Source organism: Dipodomys spectabilis, unplaced genomic scaffold (assembly GCF_019054845.1).
Source record: "Dipodomys spectabilis isolate Male_0828 unplaced genomic scaffold, ASM1905484v1 ptg000030l, whole genome shotgun sequence".
NCBI classification, from domain to species: Eukaryota; Metazoa; Chordata; class Mammalia; order Rodentia; family Heteromyidae; genus Dipodomys; species Dipodomys spectabilis.
The window spans coordinates 12,433,018-12,458,912 of record NW_024870707.1 but is presented as its reverse complement, the minus strand read 5'-3'; the positions used below and the strand labels follow the sequence as shown (position 1 = coordinate 12,458,912).

General features: G+C 50.7%; 1 protein-coding gene and 1 pseudogene across 1 annotated transcript; both read left to right on the top strand.

Moving 5' to 3' along the window:
• Positions 1-1,574: 1,574 nt before the first annotated feature.
• LOC122104879 lies at positions 1,575-16,096 on the top strand (annotated as a pseudogene).
• Aldh3b2 (aldehyde dehydrogenase 3 family member B2) lies at positions 15,527-19,644 on the top strand. Its single transcript, XM_042676027.1, has 9 exons — positions 15,527-15,669; positions 16,122-16,232; positions 16,407-16,527; positions 16,657-16,742; positions 16,872-16,953; positions 17,246-17,632; positions 18,009-18,175; positions 19,023-19,122; positions 19,385-19,644. The coding sequence occupies exons 2-9, from the start codon at positions 16,203-16,205 to the stop codon at positions 19,567-19,569; spliced, it is 1,158 nt and encodes a 385-aa protein (XP_042531961.1). The 5' UTR covers positions 15,527-15,669; positions 16,122-16,202; the 3' UTR covers positions 19,570-19,644.
• Positions 19,645-25,895: the final 6,251 nt, after the last annotated feature.

The following is a 25,895-nucleotide window of genomic DNA, read 5'->3' as shown; positions in this document are numbered from 1 at the left end:
CTATAGTATAACTTGATGTCTGGCATTGTGATAAATGTTGCATTGATCTCTTTGCCCAGGATTAATTTTTTCCTGTGGGGTCTCTTGTGCTTCCAAATGAGTTTATTGATTGATTTTCTATTTCTGCAAAGAATAACACTGGCATTTTGATGGGTATTGCATTGACTATGTAGATTGCTCTTGGCAGTACATCCATTTCCATGATATTAATTCTGCCAATCCACGGGCCTCATGAGAGGTCTTTTCATCTCCTGGTGTCTTCTTCAATTTCTTTAAAGTTTTATGATTTTTATTGCAGAGGTCTTGCTTTCTTGGTTAAATTTATAGCCAGTTTTTTTTTAGGCAATTGTAAATGGATTCATCTTCCTGGCTTCTATACCATTATTGGTATATAGAATTTTGATTGTCTGTATGATAAATTTTGTTGGGAAGTAAATGAAAATTTTTGTGTCAACCTTAATCAATGATATTGGTCTATATCTTTCTTTTTTAAATTATTAAGTAGTCATACAAAGAGATTACAATGTCTTGTCAGGTTATGAGTACAATGCTTCTTTTCAATGTCACTCCTTCCATTGGCCCCCACCCACCCATTTCACCCTATATCATTTTCTTTTATCATTATGTCCTAGCCCAGTTTGAGAATGAGTATAATGCTGGCTTCCTAACACAAGTTTGGTAACATCACTTCCTTTTCTATCTCATGGAAAAATTGGAGGCGTGTTGGTGTTAGTTCTTAAAGATCTGAGAATTTGGCAGGGAATTCATCTGTTCCTGGGCTTTTTTTTGTGGTGGTGGGGAGATGGGGAGGCTCTATGACTTCTTCATTATTTCAGCTCTGCTTGAGTGGCTTCTTTTGTTTGTCTTGTTGTTGTTGTGTATGTGGTACTGAGGAGTTGAACCCAGGGCTTCATGCATGCTAGGCAAACCATTAAGCAACATTCTGAGCCTGTTCAAGTGGTTTCTATCCTGTTGGTTCATTTTCGTAGGTCAAATACATCTTGAAATTTATGTACCTCTTCTAGAATTCCAGTTTAGGGATTGGAGATGTAGCTCAGGTGGTGAGTGCTAGTAAATGAGCGAAGACATCAGGTATGGAATTCAAGTCCCAGTCTGGTGCCAAACAACAACAAAAGAAAAGAGTTCCAGTTTAGTTGAGTTTAGTTTTTCTCTGACTTTCATTGGTGTTTGTTGTGATTTCCTGGTTTCATCTCTTTTTTTTTTTTTTTTTTAGTTTGAATCATTTCCTTCCTCCTTTTGGTAAGATTGGCTAAGAATTTGTCACTCTCATTAAAAAACAAACAAAACAAAAAACCCCACCTTTTTAGCCAAGTGCTGGTGGCTCACGCCTGTAATCCTAGCTACTCAGGAGGCTGAAATCTGAGGATCACGATTCAAAGCGAGCCCAAGCAAGAAATCAATGAGACTCGTATCTTCAATAAACCATTCAGAAAACCAGAAGTGGCGCTGTGGCTCAAGTGGTAGAGCACTAGCCTTGAGCTGAAGAGCTGAGGGACAGCGCTCAGACCCAGAGTTCAAGCCCCATGACTGACAAAACAAAAACCCCATCTTTTTGCTGTAGGGCTGCTGGGTGCTGTCGAAATGGGTAAGTTCATGAAACCCAGGAAAGTGGTGCTGGTCCTGGCTGGACACTACTCCAGACATAAAGCCATCATCATGAAGAACATTGATGGCGGCACCTCAGATCGCCCCTACAGCCATGCTTTCGTGGCAGAAATTGATCACTATCCCAGAAAAGAGACAGCTAACATGGACAAGAGGATTGCCAGGGGTCAAAGATCAAGTCCTTTGTGAAGGTTTATAACTACAATCACCTAGGCCCACATAGGTGGATATCCCCTTGGACAAGACTGTGGTCAAGAAGGATGTCTTCAGAGACCCAGTTCTTAAATGCAAGGCCTGACGGGAGGCCAAGGTCAAGTTTGAGGAGAGATACAAGACCGGCAGTAACAAGTGGCTGGGAAGGTGGCTCAGTGGTAGAGCGCTTGCCTTGCATGCATGAGGCCCTGAGTTCAATTCCTCAGTACCACATAAGCAGAAAAAGCCAGAAGTGGTGCTGTGGCTCAAGGAGTAGAGCACTAGCCTTGATCTGAAGAGCTGAGGACAGTGTCCAGCCCCAGAGTTCAAGCTCCTCGAACCCCCCCCCCAAAAAAAGGCGGGGGAGGGGAACAAGTGTTAGTTTTATTAGTTTTATAGTTTTAGTCTCAATTTCATCCGTTTCTGCACTAATTTTAGTATTTCTTTCAACTGCTCATTTGGGGCTTGGCTTGTTTTTCTACAAGTATGAGGCACCTCATTACTCTATTTAAGATTTCTGTTTGTTATTGTTTCTTGTGTGTAGGCACTTATAGCCATAAAGCTTTCTCTTAGCTCTGTCTCAAAGTGTCTGGTAGGTTTTACTTCAATCTTCATTAGAAAAACTTGTTCATTTCTCTCATTCTTTCTTTCTTTGTTTTTTCTTGGTTGTGGGGCTTGAACTCTGGGCCTGGCCGCTGTCCCTGAGCTCTTCATCTCAAGGCGAGTGCTCTACCCCTTGAGCCACAGCGCCACTTCCGGTTTTCTGGAGGTTAAGTGGAGATAAGAGCTTCTCAGACTTTCCTGCCCAGGCTGGCTTTGAACTGTAGTCCTTAGATCTCAGTCTTGTGAGTAGCTAGGATGACAGGCGTGAGCTTGTAATTTTTTAGGGGCCCACTTATTCAATCATGTGTTGTCTAGTCTCCATGTGTTCAAATATTTTCTGTAGCTCTTTTGGTTGTTGAGTTCTACTTTCATTCCATTATGGTCTGACAGAAGGTTCTATTGTAATGCTTTTGCATTTGCTAAGAGTCACTACAGTCCTAAACTACTATCTACTTTTGTCGGAAGTCCCCTGGACTGCTGAGAAGAGTATGCCCTGGACAGCTGCTAGGTTACAGATGGATCAATTTATTTGGTCTCTGGTGTCATTTAGTTCTGAGAGTTTTTTCCATGTGTGGTTATTGATTTTTTTCCATAGATGGCCTATTTATTGGTGAAAGTGGAGTATTAAAGTCTCCCGTTATTATTGTGCTGGGGTCTGTTGGTGATTTTAAGTCCAGATGTGTTTGTTTAATGAGCGTAGGTGTGCCAACATATGGTGAATGTGTTTTAATGACTTATTTCCTCTTCATGAATTTTCCCTGCCTTTTATATTTTTAATGAGGCCCTTTCCTGTCTCTTCTGACTAGTTTAAGTTTAAAATCTATATTTTCTGTGTGTGTGTGTGTGTGTGTGTGTGTGTGTGTGTGTGTGTGTGTGTGTCTGTGTCTGTGTGTCTGTGTGCCATTACTGGGGTTTAAACTTAGGGCCTGAGCACTGATCCTTAGCTTTTTTGGCTCAAGGCTAGTTAGTGCTCTACTTGGGTCACATCTCCATCTCTGGCTTTTTGGTGATTAGTTGAAGATAAGAATCTTATGAACTTTCCTGCCTGCACTTGCTTTAAATACTCAGATCTCAGTTTCCTGAGTCAGCTAGGATTACAGACATACTCCAGTGGCACCTGGCTTAAAATCTGGTTTGTCAGCAGTGAGTATGGGTACTTCTGCCCTGCTTTGGGGACCTTTAACTTGGAGATCTTCCCCCGTCGTTGTCAGCAGGATGTGTTTCTTGTAAGCAACAGATGGCTGTTCTCACATCTAATAACAAACATCCGCCCGTCTTGCTTGTGAGCACAACACTCAGAGCCCTAGGAAAACTCTCCCACATCTCATCCCAGGACATTGGAGTTCTTGTTACCTCTTCTAACTCACGAGGTGGGCAAGTGACAGAGACAAGTTGTAGTGTTGGCAGTTTATGCTAATGCTTCCTATGATAAGAATTTCTTGGGACTGGGAAGGTGGCTCAGTGGTAGAGTGCTTGCCTAGTATGCATGAAGCCCTGGGTTCAATTCCTTAATACCACATAAACAGAAAAAGCCAGAAGTGGCGCTGTGGCTCAAGTGGCAGAGTGCTAGCCTTGAGCAAAAGAAGCTCAGGGACAGTGCTCAGGCTGAGTTCAAGCCTCAGGACTTGCAAAAAAATTTTTTAAATCACACACAACTGCTATAAATGGAATAGTGTGACATTTGTATAGAATAAATCCTGGAGGCTGGAGGCACGGCTGTCATTGGTAGAGCACTACCTAATGAGCAAAAGTGGCAGGTACTAAAATCCAGTCCCAGTCTCAGATGAAAGACAAAGGGGGAGGGGAGGGAGGGAGGGAGGAAGGATGGGAGGGAGGGAGGGAGGAAGAAAGGAAGGAAGGAATGAAAGAAGGAAAAGAAAAGATTCTGTAAGTTACTCATTCAGTTGTGGCATGTGAATGATTCTGTGAAAGTGACCCCATAGGACATCCAGGTCTATTTTATACCCAGTGAATTTCTTAGGTCAAAAAACAAATAGCCTGGCTGGGAAGGTGGCTCAGTGGTAGAGCGCTTGCCTTGCATGCATGAGGCCCTAGGTTTGATTCCTCAGCACCACATAAGTGGAAAAAGCCAGAAGTGGTGCTGTGGCTCAAGTGGTAGAGTGCTAGCCTTGAGCTGAAGAGCTGAGGGCCAGCGCCCAGGCCCTGAGTTCAGGCCCCACAACCGACAAGAAAAAAACAAAACAAAACCAAATACACACACGCATGCATGCATACATGCACGCACACACGCGCGCACACACACACACACTCACACACACACACACACACACACACACACACACACACACACACACACAGACCCTGGACCTAAACACTGAATTAACATGGCACCAGTGTTGGGTGATCCCAAAAGAAGTAGAACAGGAGAGAGGATTCAAACAGAGGAGCCTTGTCCTTCTTCAGCCGGAAGTTCTGTGGCCTCCACTTCTTCAGCTGCCCACTGTTGCTCCAAGTCCTTCTCAGATTTTTCCTTGTGACTTTCTCCTCTTCTGTATTATCTTTCACTTGCCAGGAAAAAAAATTCAAGCTGTGCTAATTCTGACAAACATAATCCAACAAGTCACCCAGCCAACTGAGCCATGCTCCCTGCCACCCACATGGCCAATGGTTGTCTTGATGGCTTTGTCTGGAGTCATAAAGGAAGTATGTGGCAAAGCCAGTTCTGCCAGTAGTTTCACCGTGTTGACATCTTTCCTCTTCAGTTTAGGCAACCATTCCTCAACTCTGGCTAAACCAGTCAGTTCGTAACTGCCCATTCCTTCACTGTCATTTTCAAACACAGTAACACTTCATACCTTATCTTTCTTTGCTCAAATCTCTACTTGGGCTTTATTTACATTTTGGATTTCCGGTGCTGAAGCCCACTGCTGTGAACCTGGCCTCAGTTAGTGAAAAGGTAGTGTCTCTCATCACTTCAGACATCAACATTATAATGTCTCTTATCTTCTTTGGGCTCAGTCAAAGTGAAAGTTTGTCATATGGGAATTGGACCTTGAGATACAGGTCAAATCAGGAGTCTTTATTACAAAGCCATATTCTTCCCATAGTAAGCCCACGGTCCCCCCGTATATGCTTAAGAACTTTCACCAGGGACTCAGGGGAGTCTGATGGAGGCAAGTTAACTCTCCGTGTAGTTTAATTTGGCCTTAGTATAAATTGATATGTAAAGTGCTCTAGGCTAAAAATGGGTGAAAACTCGGTAAGGCCACATGGTGGGCTAAGGGTTCAGCTTCACGCCACCCCAGCCGCTCTTCCACCAAGCTCACTCCTCCACCCATCCAGGGAGTATTCAAGGCCCATCTGTAGGCTAATGTGCCTTGCTAGCAAAGTTGTCTAAACATATTCTGTTTTTGGTTATCTAAGTCTTGGTTATCTGTAAGAGTAAGAGATTCTGTTTGTTGGCAAAAGTATTTATTTTTTTAAGTTTTTGCTTTTCTAACACTGACCACATGGCTCTATAGTGCCATAAGCAAAAATACCTCTTGTCACTGGAATTCCAGAAAATGTATGGCCCATATTCATTTTTAAAACCTAAGGGTACTTTAAGACCACTTGTTCACAAGTGTGTGTGTGTGTGTGTGTGTGTGTGTGTGTGTGTGTAAATATGTTCCAAATAATCTGGTATTTTGATACAAAAAATAAACTGTCAGTATGGTGTGTAGTCTTTTCTGTCAAACTAAAGTGCTTCTCTGTTAATATGGTAATATTTTTATTTTGATATTTCCTGAAATTCTTTTTTATTTTTGCCAGTCCTGGGGCTTGAGCTCAGGGCCTGGGCATTGTCCCTGAGCTTCTTTTGCTCAAGGCTAGTGCTCTACCATTTAAGCCATAGCACTACTGCTGTTTTTTTCTGTTTATGTGGTACTGAGGAATGGAACCCAGGACTTCATGCACTTCATGCACTTCTACCACTAAGACATATTCCCAGCCTGGTTTCCAATCTTAATTAGTATCCTAAAGTGCTATATTCAGTCAAAAATGAACTAGGTTGTTTAATAAGTTGCTGTTTCAAAGCTCTCATCATGACTACTATTGAGTTTTTCCTTTGCAGATTTGATCTGTAGCAATTACAGGCAGGCCCACAGAGGGACAGAAGATTCTTACAAGTTTGTCAGATTTAACTTTGATCCTTAATAAGTTCCAGGTAAGCCCTGCTTAAAAGCTATTTCTGTTGATCTTGTTGCTTCACTTGGAAATAAAAGGAGCTATTGGCAAAGACTCTCATCTGACCTGTCAGTCTCTCCTCTCCAACATGGGATTTGGCCAACTGCCATTGCTGGAGAAACTGCCTTAAAACCAATGGGGCCCCTAGATATTCTGTTGACTGTTCCCAATGCCCTCCCTGCCATCCAAACCGTGTTTAGAGGAAAAACATCTAACCAAGACAATGGGCAGAGAACAAAACTCTGAAGGGTGGTGGATGGCCTCACTCCCACATGGAAGGGACTGTAGACCATCATCCTGACCATTCTCATTGTGGTAAAACAGACTGGATCCTGCTTGGCTCAACCGCCCCTGGCTAAAACCTGCTGTTTGGGGTGGAAGGCACACACGACTGCGGGTTCACTGAAGCTGACTTTAGCCTCACACCGACCCTTTACCCTTTCTGTCAACTCCTTCCCTGGAGCCTTTCTTTGTTTGACATAGGTTTATAAACCTGACCCTGCCTGACCTGGGAAAGGATTGCTGGTTATGTTTAAGTTCAAAGTCTCCTTATTACATAGGTGTTGGTCATACCAAATCAACTTTTTTTTTTGGTTGGTCATAGGGCTTGAACTCTGGGCTTGGGTGCTGTCCCTGTGCTTTTCAGCTCAAGGCGAGCGCTCTACCGCTTGAGCCACGGCACCACTTCCAGTTTTCTAGTGGTTTATTGGAGATAAGAGTCTCACGGACTTTCCTGCCTGGGCTGGCTTTGAACCATGATCCTCAGATCTCAGCCTCTTGAATAGCTAGGATTACAGGCGTGAGCCACCGGCGCCTGGCTGGACCTTCTGTTTCTACAACAGAGGGATCTCTGTGCAGCCTTAGGAGAAGCATGTTTGCATGCTAATGGAACTAGTTTAGTACAGGAGAGCCTATTTACGGTGAGAAAAATAAAACAAAAAATAAAGCAAAATATGAAAATTCCTAGAATTGTTTCCAAAAATTATTTAATACGTCCTCATGGCTAACAACTCTGATCTCTGCAGACATGAGGCCCTTCATTCTGCTTTTTTTGGGTCTAACCAGAGGTCTGTGTCTTCTCAATTGTTTTGTAAACTGTGTTCAAAATCATATGAACTCAGTTAAGCTCATGGTCCTAACGGCCCAATACGGCCCTCTCACTGAAGAATCCATGATTTTTATTCCATGCACATAAAACCAGCGGGGAGTGAAATATGGCTACTGGGTCTAAGTAACGTCATCTTGTCCTCAGTGCTTCCTGGTGTTGTGATAGATGGTGGGGACCTCGCCCTGTTCTGAAATCCCTAGAGGTGAAATGGGTCATTCTTTGGGTTGCGGATGTATCCTATTGTTTAGCTCCAGGACAGTTTTGCTCCAAAGAATGCTTGCCATTGATTCCTCTGATTGTTCTCCTAGATAGTTTACTTTGCTTTGGATAACACTTTTTCATATAAGACCCAATCGTGTGCTTTTGGCCTTTATAAACTTGGTGCAAGCTACATTCGGGGCTGCAGGTTCTTTGGGACATGAGTCTGCTTGCAGTCGCTAGCTTTGTAATAGACTCTTGATTCGACCCTGCAAAGTGTGGTTTTCCTGTATCTCGCTGATGGAATTCCAGGATAACAATCGTTAATTTACTGATTGGGTATATTTTAATTCTTTACAAGTAATACCAATTTCTTGTTTATTCCATTTTCTTTAAAACACAGATTTTTAAAATTAATTTACTTTCTTGCTATTATAAAGGTGATGTACAGAGGGATTACAGTAACATGAGTCAGGTAAGGAGCACATTCCTTTCCTACAGTGTGTTCTGTTCCCTCATTCTCTCTCAGCCTCTCCTTCCCATCTCCACCCACGAGTTGTGTAGTTCATGGTCACCAGTGTCCACTGAGCTCCACCGCTGCACTTTGTCACCATTTTTCCCTTGAGTTCTGTACCCCCATCCTCCCAAAAGTAGAAACATGAAGTCCACCATACATAAAGAAAAAAGAATCAAAAATAAAATTTTTTCAAAAAAAGAAGAAAAAGAGAGATCTCGTTTCCATATCTTGAGTTTGTATATATATATAATATATATATTATAAATATGAAGAAGCATGTAGGCATTGCACCTTTGTGATTCTCTCCCAAGACTATCTTCTTTTGGTCTCACTGCATATGAGTATCTAGAATCTTGTATAATTTGTCATATCCCAGTGTGTAACATGTGCTGTTCGTCTACTGAGCTTTGCTTACCTCACTTAACATGATTTGTTCTGGTTCCATCAATTTCCTTACAAATAGAATATTCTTCTTCTTTTTTTTGGTCCGGTTGTGGGGCCTGAACTCTGGGCCTGGGCGCTGTCCCTCAGCTCTTCAGCTCAAGGCTAGCGCTCTACCACTTGAGCCACAGCGCCACTTCTGGCTTTTTTTCTTTTTGCTTATGTGGTGCTGAGGAATCGAACCCAGGGCCTTATGCATACAAGGCAAGCACTCTACCACTGAGCCACCTTCCCAGCCCCCAGAATATTATTCTTTCTAATGGCTGTGCAAAATTGTAGGTACCATTTTTTTTTGGGGGGGAGGTCCGGTCGTGGGGCCTGAACTCTGGGCCTGGGTGCTGTCCCTCAGTTCTTCAGCTCAAGGCTAGCGCTCTACCACTTGAGCCACAGCGCCACTTCCGGCTTTTTTCTTTTTGCTTATGTGGTGCTGAGGAATCGAACCCAGGGCCTCAGGTATGCAAGGCAAGCGCTCTACCACTGAGCCACCTTCCCAGCCCAGTACCATTTTTTTTGATCCATTCATCTACTGTGGGACATCTGGGTCATTTCCATATCTTGGTTATTGTGAATAGTGCAGCGATGAACATGGATATGAGGTGTCCTTATCATATCCTGGTTCATGATGCTCAGGGTAGATGCCTAGGAATGGTATGCCTGGGTCATAGGGAGGATTTATGTTTAGTTTTTTAAAGATCCTCCAGACTGCTGTCCAGAGTGGTTGTACTAGTTTACATCCCACCAATGGTGCAGTAGGGGTGCTTTCCCCCCACAGCCCTCCAACATTTGTTCTTGTCCAAATTCACAATGTTGGTGAATATAACTGGGGTGAGATGGAATCTCAGGATTGTTTTGATGTGCATTTCCCTTATGGCCAGGGATGATGAGCATTCCCTCCTGTTTTTTTTTTGCCATTCTTACCTCTTCTTCTGAGAAGTCTCTCTCTAGTGCCTTTGCCCATTTAATGACTGGTTGATTAGGTTTTGGAGGAGTTAGTTTCTTGAGCTCCTTTATATATTGGATATTAAGCTTTTGTCTGATGTATTGCTGGTAAAGATCTTCTCCAAATCTGTTGGCTGTCTTTCTAGTTTAGTAACTATGTCCTTAGCCACGCAGAAACTTTTTATTTTGATGTAGTCCACTTGTCAAGTCTCATTTCTATCTCTTGCAGCTGCTGTGTTTTTAACGACCTTGTTTCTGAGTTTGCTTTTCCAGGCCTCATTTTTCCTAATTTATCCTGCTTCATTTTCCCCTAGAGTCACTTTGGTTCCTGATCTTAAGTGAAATAACTGGATGACTTCCCTGCATTTGCTTTAAGCTTGAGTTTTTAAATTCCTGACTGCTGTTTACCACGCCTCATTTTCCCTAATCTATCCTGCCTCAGACTTGTTAGCATTTTCACCTGGAGCTGCCAAAGATTTGGGGCTAAGGGTTCCTGGTGACCCAATTTACAAACAAGGCTATTTCACACCCTTCATAATCTGCTAAGACACTCTCTCCAGCTCTTGGTGTGAATGGCAGACTATTCTAGGCTTGGGGAGAGGATGGAGGATGGATCTAGGAAGGGAAATACACACCAAAATACACACCCACAGAACACTGATTTTGTCAATTACATGTTAGCATTCCCTCCTGGAAGCCCAGAAAGGTTGAGCAACTTGCCTGGGGTCACACAATCAATAGGAGATTAAACAATTGAAGGAGTAATGCTCTAATCCTGGAGGGCCCCTCCTGCCCATGGAGACCCCTCCTCTGCCCCCAGGTCACGTGAGAGTGGGAAGGGAGGAACCACCCTGAGGGACATCCTCATCCTGGCAGGGACACAAGGGGCTGAGCACGGGGCCTGTGGGGGCCAGAGTCCTGATGGTGTTCCTCTTGAACCCCATCCATCTGGAGAGCTTCTCTTTCCCAGGCGAGTCCCTGCTGGCCCTTCCCACACACGCCGGAGCCAGGGTGGCCAGCACAGCCAGCGCCACCTGTTCCCAACCAGCTGGGTCAGGGAGGCGGGGCCGCCGTAGGAGGGAGGTGTGGAACTCAATCAGGAGACCTGAGCTCACCGTGCTGTGCCAGGTGCCCCGAGCAGGGCGTGGCCACTGGGGCCCGTGAGCGCTGGGAGCCTCCTGGGAAGAGGAGGCCGCAGCGGTGACAGGAGCAGAGTTCCTGCATCTTCATCTAGAATGTCCACCAAGGGTCCAGACTCGGCATCTTCCGTGGGGTGAGTCATACGGTGGGGAACTGGGCTCAGAGGCCTTGGGGCAAAAGGCCTTTGGAGCAGTCAGTGCCTGGAGGAGAGGGGTGTGGGGGTCACAGAAGCAGGGAAGACCAGACTGCCCAAGGGGCTGCGGCTACAGCGTGACAGCCAGACGCGTCCTGCCCCAGCTCTGCCACTTGGTCTGAGGTCAGCAGATCCTGGGTCTCTTCACCTAGTGATCAGACAGATCTCAGGAAGCACCAGGAAGCCATGGCATGCCCAGGCTCAAGGAGGAGGCAGCTGCAGACAGACAGGGGCTGGCAAGGATTGCCAGGAAAGAGGGGACTTGGTGGAGGTCAGTGTTGAGTGGGTGGCTTCAGGTATAAAAAGCCACCATCTCTGTTCAGTTCTGGTCGTCGGTGTTGACCTTCCCACTGCGGAACATGTGAAAGCTATAGAAAAATGCTGAGATAAGAATAAATGATAGGTGACACACAGGCACATGTGTTGGTGCCAGGAGAGGACTGCAGGGCCCACAAGGGACAGAGCCGCAGCCCCCATTCTCAACTGGCCTTTGGCCCTCGGCTCCTGCGAGCTTCCCATGGATGATGCTCCACTGGGGCCACAGACTCTGCTTTCTGTCAAACCTGTGTTCCACAGTGGATTTGTAGCCTGTATGATCATTTCTACCAGGCTGTCAAGCGACCCAGCTGCAGCTTGCTTCTTAAAATCTTCCCCACAGGGCCTTTGCAGGTGCTGGTCCTTTATTTACAACCCCGACCCTCTGAGAGGCACCCCCCTGGCCTTTTGTTTCCGGGGACTGGCAGGGGGGCATCAAGCTGGCCTCTGCTGGAGCCTAGGGCATGCCAATTGTGTTCATAGTTATATTTGTGTTGGACAAGTGGCATTCCAGTCCATGTCCGTCTGTCTGTGCACCAATAATACTGTAAGATTATAACACCAGTAAGAGCTTAACAGGCTAGACTAGGTTGGGTTGAACAAGAACATTTTCTGATACTATGTGAGGTAAGACAGGATTGCCTAAGGATCCTTTCTTGGAGCTTCTCTCATTAAGCAACAAGGCACACACACACACACACACACACACACACACACACACACGCACACATGCGCACATGCGCACATGCACACATACAGTCTTTTTCACATAGGAGGGGTTGTCATGGTTATATGGGCAGTTCAGATCTAGCCAGGGCCTGCATGATAAGCCACCAGCAGTCACCAGCCGGCCATTCAGCCTGCCAGCCCTTCAGTCCTCCAGCCTCTCATCCTGCCAGCCCTGGGTGCCAGACCCCTGCATGGGTAATAAATGAGTCAAGATAGCCTTGAAACCAGACTCCTGTAGCTCATGCCTATAATCCTAGCTACTTGGGTAGCTGAGATGGGAAGTATTGTAGCTCAAGACCAGCCTGGATGAAAAGTTCATGAGACCCCCATCTTGACAAAGAGCTTGACATGGTGGTGCAATAAGTGAGACTATATGTCAAAAATAATCAGAAAGAGCCAGGCGCCAGTGGCTCACGCCTGTAATCCTAGCTATTCAGGAGGCTGAGATCTGAGGATCGTGGTTCAAAGCCAGTATGGGCAGGAAAGTCCGTGAGACTCTTATCTCCAATAAACCACTAGGAAACCAAAAGTGGTGCTGTGGCTCAAGCGGGAGAACACTCACCTTGAGCTGAAGAGTGCAGGGACAGCGCCCAGGCCCAGAGTTCAAGCCCCAGGACAGACCAAAAAAAAAAAGATCTGAGGATTGTGGTTCAGGGCCAGCCCAGGCAGGAAAGTCTGTGAGAATCTTATCTCCAATAAACTACTCAGAAAACTGGAAGTGGTGCTGTGGCTCAAGTGGTAGAGTGCTAGCCTTGAGCTGAAGAGTTGAAGAGCTGAGGAACAGCACCCAGGCCCAGAGTTCAAGCCCCATGACCAACAGAAAAAGAAAAAACAAAAACAAAAGCTCCTAATTAAACATACACACACAAGCTGGAAGCTGAGTGCCCAGGGCTCATGCCTATAATACTAGCTTCTCAGGAGGCTGAGAATCATGGTTCCCAGACAGCTGAGGCAGGAAAGTTTCTTCTCTCCTATTAATTACCAAAACAGCCGGAAGTGGTGCTGTGGCTCAAGTGGTAGAGTGCTCGCCTTGAGCTGAAGAGCACAGAGACAGCGCCCAGGCCCAGAGTTCAAGCCCCATGACCAACAACAAACAAATAAACAAACCCCAGAAAGCCAGGCACCAGTGGCTCATGCCTGTAATTCTAGCTACCCAGGAAGATGATATCTGAGGATCATGGTTCAAAGCCAGCCCAGCCAGAAAAGTCCTTGAGACGCTTATCTCCAATAAACCCTAGAAAACCAGAAGTGGCACTGTGGCTCAAGTGATAGAGTGCTCACCTTGAGCTGAAGAGCTGAGGGACAGCATTCAGGCCCAGAGTTCAAGCCCCACAACCCACAAAAAAAAAAAAAAATCAGGGTTAGAAGCATGATTCTCTGATAAGAGTGCTTGCCTCACTAGGCCTTAAGTTCAAGTCCCAGTACTGAAAAACAACAACAACGACGAGGGCAGCTTGGATGAGGGGCAGGAGCTGGGCCAGCTTCTCTCCCACCCCTCTGCTGTGTGGCCTCGGCCTCCGTCTGTTCCCTCCTTTGTCAGACACATACTGCTGGCTCCCAGGCTTTTCACCAGGCATACTCCTGGAAGGGCCTGGGGTTCCCCAAGCTGCTGCCTCCAGGGGAAGGTGTCACCACACTGGGCCCAGCATCCTGGGAGGGCTCAGGGGTCATCCTGCATCCCAGACTCTGAGGCACCCAGCTGCACAAAGGCTCCAGGGAGCAGGGCTGGTGTGCTCAGGATGTCCACGGTGCTGGTTGGGGATGATGTTTGGCATTTCTAATGGGAGGATCTGGGGCAGAGCCTGGGAACCAGAAGGCTGGGAAAACTTCAGGCTAACTATGCAGCTCTTGGATTGAAGGGAAAGGCAGACTGCAGGGATGCAGCCCTGCCAGGCTCTGTCCCTGCAGGAATTCCCTGCAGGGAGTGGCTCTGTCCTCTTTGGTGGGGTCCAGTGGGTTCCTCCAGGTCTTGCTATGGGGGAGCACCCAGTTGGACAGGAGGGAACAGCCTTCACTGACACCTGCCAGCTACTATGTCCACCATCAGGATTTGGAGGGGTCATGAACATGGAGACCCCATTCCAGGAATGATGGTCAAGCTGTCATGTGAAGAGGTGTGTCTGGGAGCATGCTCCTGTTTTCCTCAGCTCTGAGCTGGGCTTTAGCTGATCAGCTTAACCCATTACTACTAGGAACACGGCCGTGACAGTTGGTTTGATGGGCCCCATCCACGGTGGACACTGCACAGCAAGGAGCTGCCTGTAGAGGGTGCTGTCTACAGTGGAGGATGCAGAGTGGGGAGCTGCCTGTAGGGGGCACTATCCATGGTGGAGGCTGCAGAGTGGGGAGCTGCCTGTAGGGGGCACTGTCCATGGTGGAGGCTGCAGAGTGGGGAGCTGCCTGTAGGGGGCACTGTCCATGGTGGAGGCTGCAGAGTGGGGAGCTGCCTGTAGGGGGCACTATCCATGGTGGAGGCTGCAGAGTGGGGAGCTGCCTGTAGGGGGTGTTGTCCATGGCGGAGGCTGCAGAGTGGGGAGCTGTCTGTAGAGGGCACTGTCCATGGTGGAGACTGCACAGTGGGGATCTGTCTATAGAGGATGCTGTCTACAGTGGAGGCTGCAGAGTGGGGAGCTGCCTGTAGGGGTCACTATCCATGGTGGAGGCTGCAGAGTGGGGTGCTGCCTGTAGGGGGCATTGTCCATGGTGGAGACTGCACAGTGGGGAGCTGTCTATAGAGGGCGCTGTCTACAGTGGAGGCTGCAGAGTGGGGAGCTGCCTGTAGAGGGCACTGTCCATGGTGGAGACTGCACAGTGGGGAGCTGTCTATAGAGGGCGCTGTCTACAGTGGAGGCTGCAGAGTGGGGCGCTGCCTGTAGAGGGCGGTGTCTACAGTGAACACTGCATAGCAGGGAACTGCCCATAGAGGGCCATGTCCACAGAGAACACTGCACAGCGGGAGCTGCCTGTAGAGGGTGCTGTCTGCTTCACTGCCTCAGTGACCTGCCAAGCCCCGGGAGGCACAGGTGGCAATGTGGCTATGGCCTCCAGAGCACAGTCCCCACTCTCTTGGGGTCAGTGAGGCTCTGAGGCAGGGCTCCTGGGACATCTACATACGGACACACAGACACGCATGGACACACACACCTCTATTCATCCGCACACTCAGAACACACACATGTGCAGGCATGCCCATGCATGTGCGCACACGCGCACACACAGAGTGAACACAGGCACTCAGACGTACTGATGCACATGGGCTGTCACAGGTCCTGTGGTGTCCTCAGCAGCCCCTGACACCGTTTCCTCCGCCCATCCAGCAGATTGGTTCCCTACGAGGACACGCTGCGGCGGCTGCGGGCGGCCTTCCGCGCGGGCCACACACAGTCGGCCGAGTTCCGGGCTGCGCAGCTCCAGGGCCTGGGCCGCTTCCTGCAGGACCACAAGCAGCAGCTGCAGCAGGCGCTGGCCCAGGACCTGAACAAGGTGTGGATGCGGGGAAGGGGGGGCAGGCAAGGGTGCTGTGTCCTCCCTGGGCATCCGCCCCCACTATGGAGGGTCTTGTCCCCCACCTGACGGGCTCTGTGCTCAGATTTCTTCGGGTGTATTTATGCAGCAGCCCCTTTCCTGTTGTGTGACATGGACAGGGTGACATGGACAGGTACACAGCCCCCTTGCCGGGCAGGCTTAATTGCTGTCCCCAGTCAGCAAACAGGGAAACTGAGGCACTCTGGGTGAAGTCACTTGCCCGGGCCACAACGCTAAGCACTGACAGGCTGGAATCAGAGCCCAGGCGGTCTGTGTGCCGTTCCCACAGGACCCCCATGATCTTGATAGAGACCATCCTCACACGCTTGTGCAGACCCCTTCATGCCCTCGCCAAGGCGCCGTGTCCTCCTGGCCATGCGCCTGACCTGTCCTCTCCACCTCCCCCACAGTCGGCCTTCCAATCAGACATCTCGGAGCTCATCCAGTGCCAGAACGAGGTAGATCTAGCACTCAAGAACCTGCGGGCCTGGATGAAGGATGAATCCGTGGCCACCAATTTGGTGAGATGGGGGTGGGGGAGATGGCAGCGGGGGAGGGGGGGAGCGGCTAGGCCCCGGGCCTTCTCTGCTCCCCACTCACCAAGTCCTCGCAGGACTGTCCAGGAGCTGGGGGCCCTGGCATGCTGGAGGGAGGGAGGGCCTCAGCCGCACCTCACCATGGCTCCCGCACCGCAGCTCACGAAGCTGAGCTCCGCCTTCATCCGGAAGGAACCCTTTGGGCTGGTGCTCATCATAGCCCCCTGGAACTACCCCGTGAACCTCACGCTGATGCCCCTGGTGGGGGCCCTCGCTGCGGGTGAGGAGGGGTCCCAGGCCTCCCAGTCCTAGAGCCTTCCCAAAGAGAGTCCCGCGGGCGAGGGTGCCCTGGGTGCTGACCCTTCCAGCGGTGCCCTGGCCTTCCCAGACCGCTTCCCTCTCCCCACAGGGAACTGCGTGGTGCTGAAGCCATCAGAAATGAGCAAGTGCACAGAGAAGGTGCTGTGTGAGCTGCTGCCACAGTACCTGGACCAGGTGGGCTGGCTCTGCCCACCGGTACTGAGTGTCCCCATACCTCTGTCCAGTGTGTGTGTGTGTGTGTGTGTGTGTTGGGGGTCCCCCTGGTCCCGGGCTGCCCCCTGAGGCTCCCGTCCCACCTTGCAGAGCTGTTTTGCTGTGGTGCTGGGGGGGCCTCAAGAGACCTCACAGCTGCTGGAGCACCAGTTTGACTACATCTTCTTCACAGGTGAGGACCGCCCTGGCCAGGGTCCTGGGCACCGCAGGGCAGAGCGTGGGGAGGAGGTGGAGGGAGGAGGCCGCAGCCAAGGGCAGGGAATGAAGTTGTCAGTGCCAGGGCAATCAGCCTGGGCAGGCCGGCCCAGCCTCCTGGCCATCTTGGAGATTGGATCCCGGAGGGGTCAGGATGCCAGTATGTGGAGCAAAGCAGGACCTTGGCTGGGGAATGTCTCTGTGGAAAGAGTGGGGGGGCAATATCAGGCTAGACCAAATAAAATGGGGTCTCCTGGCCACATCCGCAGGGAGCCCTCGCGTAGGGCGGATCGTCATGGCCGCAGCCGCCAAGCACCTGACGCCCATCACCCTGGAGCTGGGGGGCAAGAACCCCTGCTATGTGGACGACGACTGCGACCCCCAGACCGTGGCCAACCGCGTGGCCTGGTTCCGCTACTTCAACAGCGGCCAGACCTGCGTGGCCCCCGACTACGTCCTGTGCAGCCCCGAGACGCGGGAGCGGCTGCTGCCCGCCCTGCAGAGCGCCATCACCCGTTTCTATGGCGACGACCCCAAGAGCTCCCCCAACCTGGGCCGCATCATCAACCAGAAACACTTCCTGCGGCTGCAGGGGCTGCTGCGCTGTGGCCGCGTGGCCATCGGAGGCCAGAGCGACGAGAGCGATCGCTACATCGGTGAGGCCCGGCTCCCGGCCAGGCGCCTCCCACGGGGCTCCTTCACGCAAGGGCCCCGGCTGACCCCAGTGTGGGCCTCGGTGCCGCGCCCCAGTCCAGAACACCCGCGCCCCAGACCCTGTGCTTCTGAGCCACGACTCCTCCCATCCAAACCCCACAGCTCCGGCCCGCTGGGCTCCGACCCCAGCTCCAGGCGCCCAGACTGTGGCTCAAAACCCTGAGCCACCTCGTGCTGCCCCCTGAGGCCGGGACCCCAGCCCCTCCCATGCTGGCAGCCTGGGGTCAGGGGGGTCAGGCTGCTCCTCCCTGGCACGGACGCCCTGCCCCGGGGCACAGCGCCCACAGCCTGGAGGCTGAGCCGCCCCTGTGTCCACAGCGCCCACGGTGCTGGTGGACGTGCAGGAGACGGAGCCCGTGATGCAGGAGGAAATCTTCGGGCCCATCCTGCCCCTGGTGACCGTGAGGAGCCTGGACGAGGCCATCGACTTCATCAACCAGCGGGAGAAGCCTCTGGCCCTGTATGCCTTCTCCAACAGCAGCCAGGTGCGCCTGCGGGGCGGGGCGGGCGGGGCTCGTGCACTGTCAGCGCGCCGCCTGAGGGTGGCAGCAGAGGACACAGGGCCCTCTGGTCACTCCCAGGACGGCAGGTCCCTGCCCTCCCTCCCACCTGATGGACAGCTCCCCGGGGTCTTCTCCGCGTTCTTCCACTCTTGCTCACTCATCTGAGCCTGGCGGCCAGTGTCCCCTCCCGGTGCCTGGCTCTCAAGTCACGCAGTAGAGCTGGCAGATCCCCAAATAAAGCACTGGGTCCTGGTTCCCACTCAGGCCCAAGGGTCGGCCTGGGAGCCTAGGCGAGCCGTGGTGTCCCCAGCCGAGGACACCCTGTGGGCACAGCAGCTGGCAGCAGAGGTGTCCGTGGTGACTCTGACCCCGTATGCCTGGGAGCACACGGCAGCCCCAGGATACCTGGCAGAGGCATGAGTCGGGGTGACACTTTGTGTGCGGTGCTGGCTGGCCAGCCATCTGTCCTGACCAGGTCAGCCTCCATCTGCAAGAAGAGATTCTCTGGGCATTTCCCTGAGCCATGGAAAGATTCTCCTTAGTGTCATTGGGGTGGGGAGGGACAGCACAGGTTGGCACCCACAGCATGGCCCTCTGGTTGCAGTGGGCTTCCTGCACTTTCCTGCAATGTCCTAACCCTCGTCCTGCCTCGGGGCCTGGGCGAGCCTTCCCTGGCTGACCCTCAGGGGTATCTCCCCGGGGGCGAGGGCCGGGGCTGCTCACAGACGGTGCTGCCATGAGAACACCGCAGATACCGTGCCCCATGGCGTTCCCACCCCCTGCCCTCCCACCTTGGCTCTCCCCACCCTGCCCTCCCCTCCTCCCCCAGGTAGTGAACCAGGTGATGGAACGCACCAGCAGTGGCAGCTTCGGTGGCAACGAGGGCTTCATCTATTTGACGCTGCCCTCCCTGCCGCTAGGGGGCGTGGGTGAGTCCCTGCCCTCCCCTCAGCCTCCCACCCCAGGAAGTTTGGGTTTGGTACTTCAGACCTGCGACTGTCTACACTCACTGTTTAACTTTAACCCAGGCCCTGAGCCTTGCTGGGCCTCCGTTTCCCAATCTGGAAAGTGGTTCTCAGAAGGGCCTGGCTGTCTGAACTCCCTGTGGGCTTCTGGCCCACACACAATGGCTGCTGGGGCTGCCAGGGAGTGGGATGCCAGCCTCACACTCACCTCTCTGTGTCTGTGCAGGCAACAGCGGGATGGGCAGGTACCACGGCAAGTTCTCCTTCGATACCTTCTCCCACCAGCGCGCCTGCCTGCTGCGCAGCCCCGGCCTGGAGAAGATCAACGATATCCGCTACCCGCCCTATAGTCCCTGGAACCAGCAGCTGATCACCTGGGCCCTGGGCTCCCAGAGCTGCACCCTTCTGTGATGGCCCTGCAGCCCTCCTGTCTAGCCTGACTCCTTGGTCCTGCTGCTCACAGCTGCCCAGCCCCTCACCTGCCCTGGCTTGCCAAGTGCTTCTCATGTCCTCAACTGCCCTGTCAGAGTGGGTATCTGGTACAGGATACAGAGATCTCACCTCTGGTACCTCCAGGTGGGCAGGAACTTTGGGCAGCTGGTTAGTTCCTTTCCATATCAGACTCCCCTCTGCAGCCTCCCAGTTTTCTACTTAGCTAGAGAACCCCCTTTCCCGAAGATGGACACATTCTCTGTTTAAAGAGGACTCCCTTTGTCAGATCTATAAATAGGATCTCCAAACAGAGTGGTTGCTAACGGCTCTATTCACACCTGGAGGATGGGTACGATTGTCTATCCTTGGTGACCTCCTGCTCTTGAACTCAGATCTGGCTAGCTGGTGGTATCTGCCTGAAGTGTGTCATCCACAAGGATTCTGGTGCTGTGTGTGGAGTCAGTTGGAGGGAGTGTGCAATTGATTAGTCACGTCTGCTATGAGTCCAGACAGGAGTGAGGGTACAATTGATTAGTCATGTCTGCTATGAGCCTAGGCAGGGGTAATTAATGAGGAGAATATATAAGGGAGCAAGAGAAGGGGAGGTCAGGTGGTGGGTGAACAGAGGTTTAGATGTTTGGATGAGGGATGGAGAGAGGGATAAGACTTACAAGTGAGTAGCTGTCCTGGTGTTCTGACCCTAGCAGATTTGGGAGCATTCATGGGGTCCAAGTAGGGTCAGATGTCAGATTCAGCTGCAGATGCTGGGCCCAGTGTGGTCATTGGCCACAGACCAGACTGGTGTGTAAGAAAAATGACAATGTGGAGTGAACCTCCTCTCACCACAGACCAGGCCCCCAGACCCCCAGGCCTCAAGGAAGGAGTAGGCAGGGAGGGTCTGGCATGAGGGAAAGAGCCACTGGCTGTCGCGAGGCCGGCAGGGAGGCAGAAGGGTGAGAGAGTCCCGGCTTGGTGTGTAAACAGATTCTAGAATGCCAAGCCTGGCAGTGGGGAGGGCCGCTGCATGGTGACCAGACCTCCTACCACAGTAGCCGTGACAAACACACAGCCTCCAGGGACCAGCGTCCGCGCCCACCCTCCCTCACCCCCTGCCTGCCCAGCACAGAGCCCAGGCCTTTGTGTGCCTGGTGAGCCCCTTGAAGGTACACGTGTGTCTTGCTCACACCAAGCACACTGGGAACAACAGTGCCCAGCCAGAGCAAGCAGCACCCAGCGCCTGGGACGTCTGGCTGTGAACGAGTGGAGCACATGGGTGGGAGATGCGGCAGAGTGGCCGCCGTCCCGCCGCCGCTGCCTTGCCAGGCGGGCTGTGAGAGCTGAGAGTCCAGGCCCGGCCTGAGAATGAACAATGCTGCGATGTGTGGAAGGCAGGACTTCAAAGGCTCCAGGTCAGGCCGCCCCTAGCCACCACCATGGACTTCACTCCAACATACTCCCAGTGGACCCAACTCCCAGTGGACATCAGTGGCCACGCCAGGACCTCTCCCTGCTCTGCCACCTGGCAGCTGCTCCTCCCTCCAGGGGACCCCCCCCCCCACCCCGTGTCTGGGCCTGTTCTGTTCCCAGCATCTCCCAAATCTGGCCACTTCTCAGGGAAGGGAGGGCCTCTGTCACCCGCCTGGTTCGTCCCCCAGGCCTGGCCTCCACCAGCCGCCCGCACGCCTGCCCCTTGAGGAACACAAACACGCTGGGTGCTGCGGGCACTGGCCAGGATGCCTGGCTACTCGGGAGGCTTGGAGTTCCAGGTTCAAAGCCAGCGTGGGGAGAGAAGTCCATAAAACTCATCTCCAATTAAACTCCAAAAAGCCAGAAGGGGAGTGTGGCTTAAGGAGTAGAGCACCAGCTTTGGGTGAGAGGGTGAGCCCCTGAGTTCAAGTCCCAGTACCAGAAAAAGAGACAGACAGAGAGACACATACATGCATACAGGCACACAGACAGACAGACACATGCATACAAGCACACAGATAGAGACAGAGACAAACAGAAACACAGGAATGTAAACCTGCACCCCAGCCCCTCAGTAGCCTCAGGACCACATGGGAGACGTGGGCCTGTCCCTGCACGGCGGTCCCACCTTCCTCTCACCACGAGTGTCACACGTGTTGGCATGAGCTGTTGGGAGAGTGTCAGGCGATTGCACACACACACACACACACACACACACACACACACACACACACACACACACTCATACCTGGAAAGTGATCCCAAGAGTCACCTGCAAGTAGCTGGCAGGGAGTGGGCAGAGGCAGTTGAGCCCCTCTAGAGATGTGGGCAGGGAGGATACCAACCTTTTTTGTTTTTGTCGGTCATGGAGCTTGAACTTGGCCTGGGTGCTATCCCTCAATTCTTCAGTTCAAGGCAAGTGCTCTACCACTTGAGCCACAGCACCACTTCTGGTTTTCTGGTGGCTTGTTGGAGTCTCATGGACTTTCTGCCCGGGCTGGCTTTGAACCATGATCCTCAGATCGCAGTCTCTGAGTAGCTAGGATTACAGGGGAGAGCTGCTGGTGCCCAGCCAGCCTTTGTGTGTGTGTGTGTGTGTGTGTGTGTGTGTGTGTGTGTGTGTGTGTGTGTGTGTGTGTGTGTGTGTGTGTGCATGCGTGCGTGTGCGCTCACGTACCAGTTATGGGGCTTGAGCTCAGGGCCTGGGCACTGTTCCTGAGTTTTTTGAGCCATAGCACCACTTCAGCTTTTTCTGTGTATGTGGTGCTGAGGAATCGAGCCCTGTGCTCACGCATGGTAGGCGAGCACTCTACCACAGAGCCACCTTCCCAGCCCTGAACAGCATTTCTCTGAAGCTTCTCGAAGCTTGCTTGTCTGAAGCTGTTATATGGGAACTCAATCAGAGGGACACAGAGAAGCCACACTTTAAGAGGCCAAATTGGGGAGTCTGTTAGGAAACTGAGTCATGAGGGTTAGGAAAGATCGAGCGGATGGAAGGAGAGCAAGGAGATAGAGACCTCAGCCGACCAGAGCAGGCTCAGTGAGGGCTGCAGACGGGCTCCACGGAACACTGAGCAAGGTTGGAGAGACAGAGCGGGCAGAGGGAGGGGTTGGAGGTGTGTGTGCACGCTAGGGTGAGACTCAGGAATCTCTTTGTCTTGTCCTACTGGGGATTTATTGTCCAAACTGTCCTGTTTAGGATTTACGGTTCAAGTTGTTCCATTCGGGATTTTGTGGTAGGGGCCCTGGCACTGGTAGTACTGCACTTTCAGATAAGGTCAGAGGTGAAATTCTCCTGAGAACCAGGAGGGTCTCCGGGGAGGGCGGTCAGTGGGCCATGGGAACAACAAGGATAAGTTTGCTTAAAGTAAAAAAAAAAGCTTTGGATAGGGAACCTCGAACTGTCACCAGATGTAGGTGAGGGTTAATAAAGTTTCCCTTTAAAACTAGGGACTATTTACTTAGAGTCCTTGACTTTGATAGCAGAATAAGAATTTCTGGTCAAGTTGTGATAGTAAGAAAACTTGGTGGAGCTTTATTGAATAAGTAAAACAAACAGGCAACCAGACCAACAGACAAAAAGCAGACAAACGCCGGGCGCAGGTGGCTCACGCCTGTAATCCTAGCTACTCAGGAGGCTGAGATCTGAGGATCACAGTTCAAAGCCAGTCCAGGCGGAAAAGTCTGTGAAACTCTTATCTCCAATAAACCACCAGAAAAACTGGAAGTGGCGCTATAGTTCAAGTGGTAGAGCGCTAGCCTTGAGCCGAAGAGCTGAGGGATAGTCAGTTAGAGGCGGTGGTCTCTGGGACCCTCTGGGACTCTCAAGAAGAAACTGGAACCCTTACCTTGCAATGCTCAGAGGGAGGGGGTGAATGTAGTTGATCCGGTGGCAAATGATTTCTGGTCTGGAGACCATGAGGGGGGGGCAGGGGAGGGAGGGAGGGAGAGATTTCCAATGGTCTTACAACTGAGTTTACCATTCAAGTCAATATAGGCCTAGGTCAAGACCCAGCCTCCCTTATGTGGTAGTGGGGTAGCAGGAGCCGAGGGCTCTGGGTCACACTCCAGCTGCTGTTCAGCCATAGAAAGTAGGCTTTCAGAAAGCCCCTGGGAAGGAAGGAAAAAGAAGGAGACCAAGGAGAGAGAGACAGAGAGAGAGAGAGAGAGAGAGACAGACAGACAGACATATAGTGCCTGTAGCTCAAGTGGTGAGTACTCACCTTGAGCTGAAGAGCTGAGGGACAACGCACAGGCCCAGAGTTCAAGCCCCATGACCGACCAAAAGAAAAAAAAAGAGTTAACAGTAAGGAGATCAGGAAATATGAAGAAAGAGGAAAGTTAGTAAAGAGAACCTTGGGAAAGGAATTGAGTAAATGATTTCTTTGGATAAGAAAGGATTTAGGAAGTAACAATTGTCTTAAATTGAAAGATCCTAGCCCCCTAGGATACTTTCGTCAATGGGAGGGCGCCCCAGAAACTCAGACTCCACGCCGGGAGATGCAACAAGCAAGAGGAGTTTATTTGACGTTTGCGCAAACGGACTCTCTGCCTTGGGAAGGGAGAGAGTCCCGAGCAGCGGTTACAAACCTTTTTAAAGGCAAAAACCACAAGGTTAATGCATAACACAAAGCGTCCCATGATTGGTCCGTTTAAAGGTCACCATATACACCAACAATCACTTTGCCACGCGGGAAATTTAGTAACACTCTGTAAAATGATTGACGTGGTACAAAGCGGGGGGGGGGGGGGGGAAGGGCTGGGGCTAATAATTGGTCAGGCTAGAGAGCTATTGTGCTCTAAACTAATTAGAGGGTACTTCTAGGGTAATTTAGGAGAAGTGGTTGCCAGATAGCCACTATCTCCGATCCTGGGGGGCGGGGGGAGGGGGGAGAAAGTGGTCTGGAATGTGTCAGGTTCTTTGTCAGGTACTCCCTGCCAGAGGGTCGTTAATTTCAAGCTCCCACTATTAGGGAAGTTCACATCCACTAGTCCTGCCAGATGGTTGTTATCTCGGGGTCCCATTTGGGGAATTCCTGAACAGGGACTAAAAAGAAAACGTACTTGTTTGTTCTTTATTTATGACCACAGACCTTGTCCTGGGGCCAATATCTGGACTTTGAGATTTTTACCCAATTCCTTATTTCCAGGGAGGGGGTTGGTGCTAGTGCAAGCAAGTTTACAAAAGCAAAATCAGCAGTTAGCAATTGTAAAATGTAACTCTAATTTTTAATCTTTCATTCCCTCCTTTTTCTTTGGACTAATTTTAATCTTAAAATTTAGGGGGTCTCTATATTTCCGGGTGGAATGGCAGTTGTTTTCAATACTTGGTATTGGGATCTCAGAACTAACAGACGGACTGCGCTGATTTTTTTCTTTTACAAAAGACACCAGTCTGTTGAGTATACAAGGTCCGATTGTAACAAAATTAACAGTACCAAAGCCCCTTACATTTTTTTTTCTTCCACCAGTCCTGACTCCGTGTATCACAGTTAACTTAATTTTATACCAGCTGTACTTGTAAGCTCCAATTTTAAGACATACTTATACCATTTGCTACATACTTAAACTTTCTGAGGTTTGTCTTAAGGACAATCCTTACTTTTCAAATTTCCCCAATTCCTTTTACAAGGCTTTCTTTACCACCCTCTTTCTTTACAATTCCTTGAGCATTTTTGTGGCTGGAGTTTAAAACTGCGCAATTTTCCTTTGGCTTGTGGAACCTTTATCTTAGAACAGCCTTAAGACACCACCGTGATGCAGAAGCTTGCTAGATTTTAAGGCTAAGAGCAGAGCTGGGTCTCATCACTACCTGCATTGATAACACACTCAGGTTATTACCATACCAGAGCGAAACTAGGCTGTGACCATAGAGTGGATTTCCAGTCATTATTCATGGAAGTGCCTAAGGTAAGTAAGCCAGTGATATCCTTGTCCCCAGTATCCACTGTGGGAATAGAGAGAATTTCTGGATATCACCCAAAAGAATGTCCCACAAGATCTTAGATTTAGCAGCAGTCAACCAGGAAGCAGACTCAGGTGATGGAATCAGGCAGGAGTTCCTCCAGGTGGCTGTCAGGCCATCGTTGAGCTTTACCCAGTAGGGTGTACAGCAGCAGCAGCAGCAGCATCTCTCAGTGGCTCCAAGGGAGTTACCTCGTGCTGGGCTGAAAATTCCTACACAGACTAGTTAAGGATGCAAGTAATACATAGGCTGGGCAGGCTTTGATCCCGCTGGTTTCTAAGACCTTTAAACAATAGCCCAGGACAATTTACCAAAATCACAACTTTTTTACTTTTCTTTTTTCTTTTTTTTTTTTTTTACCGGTTGTGGGGCC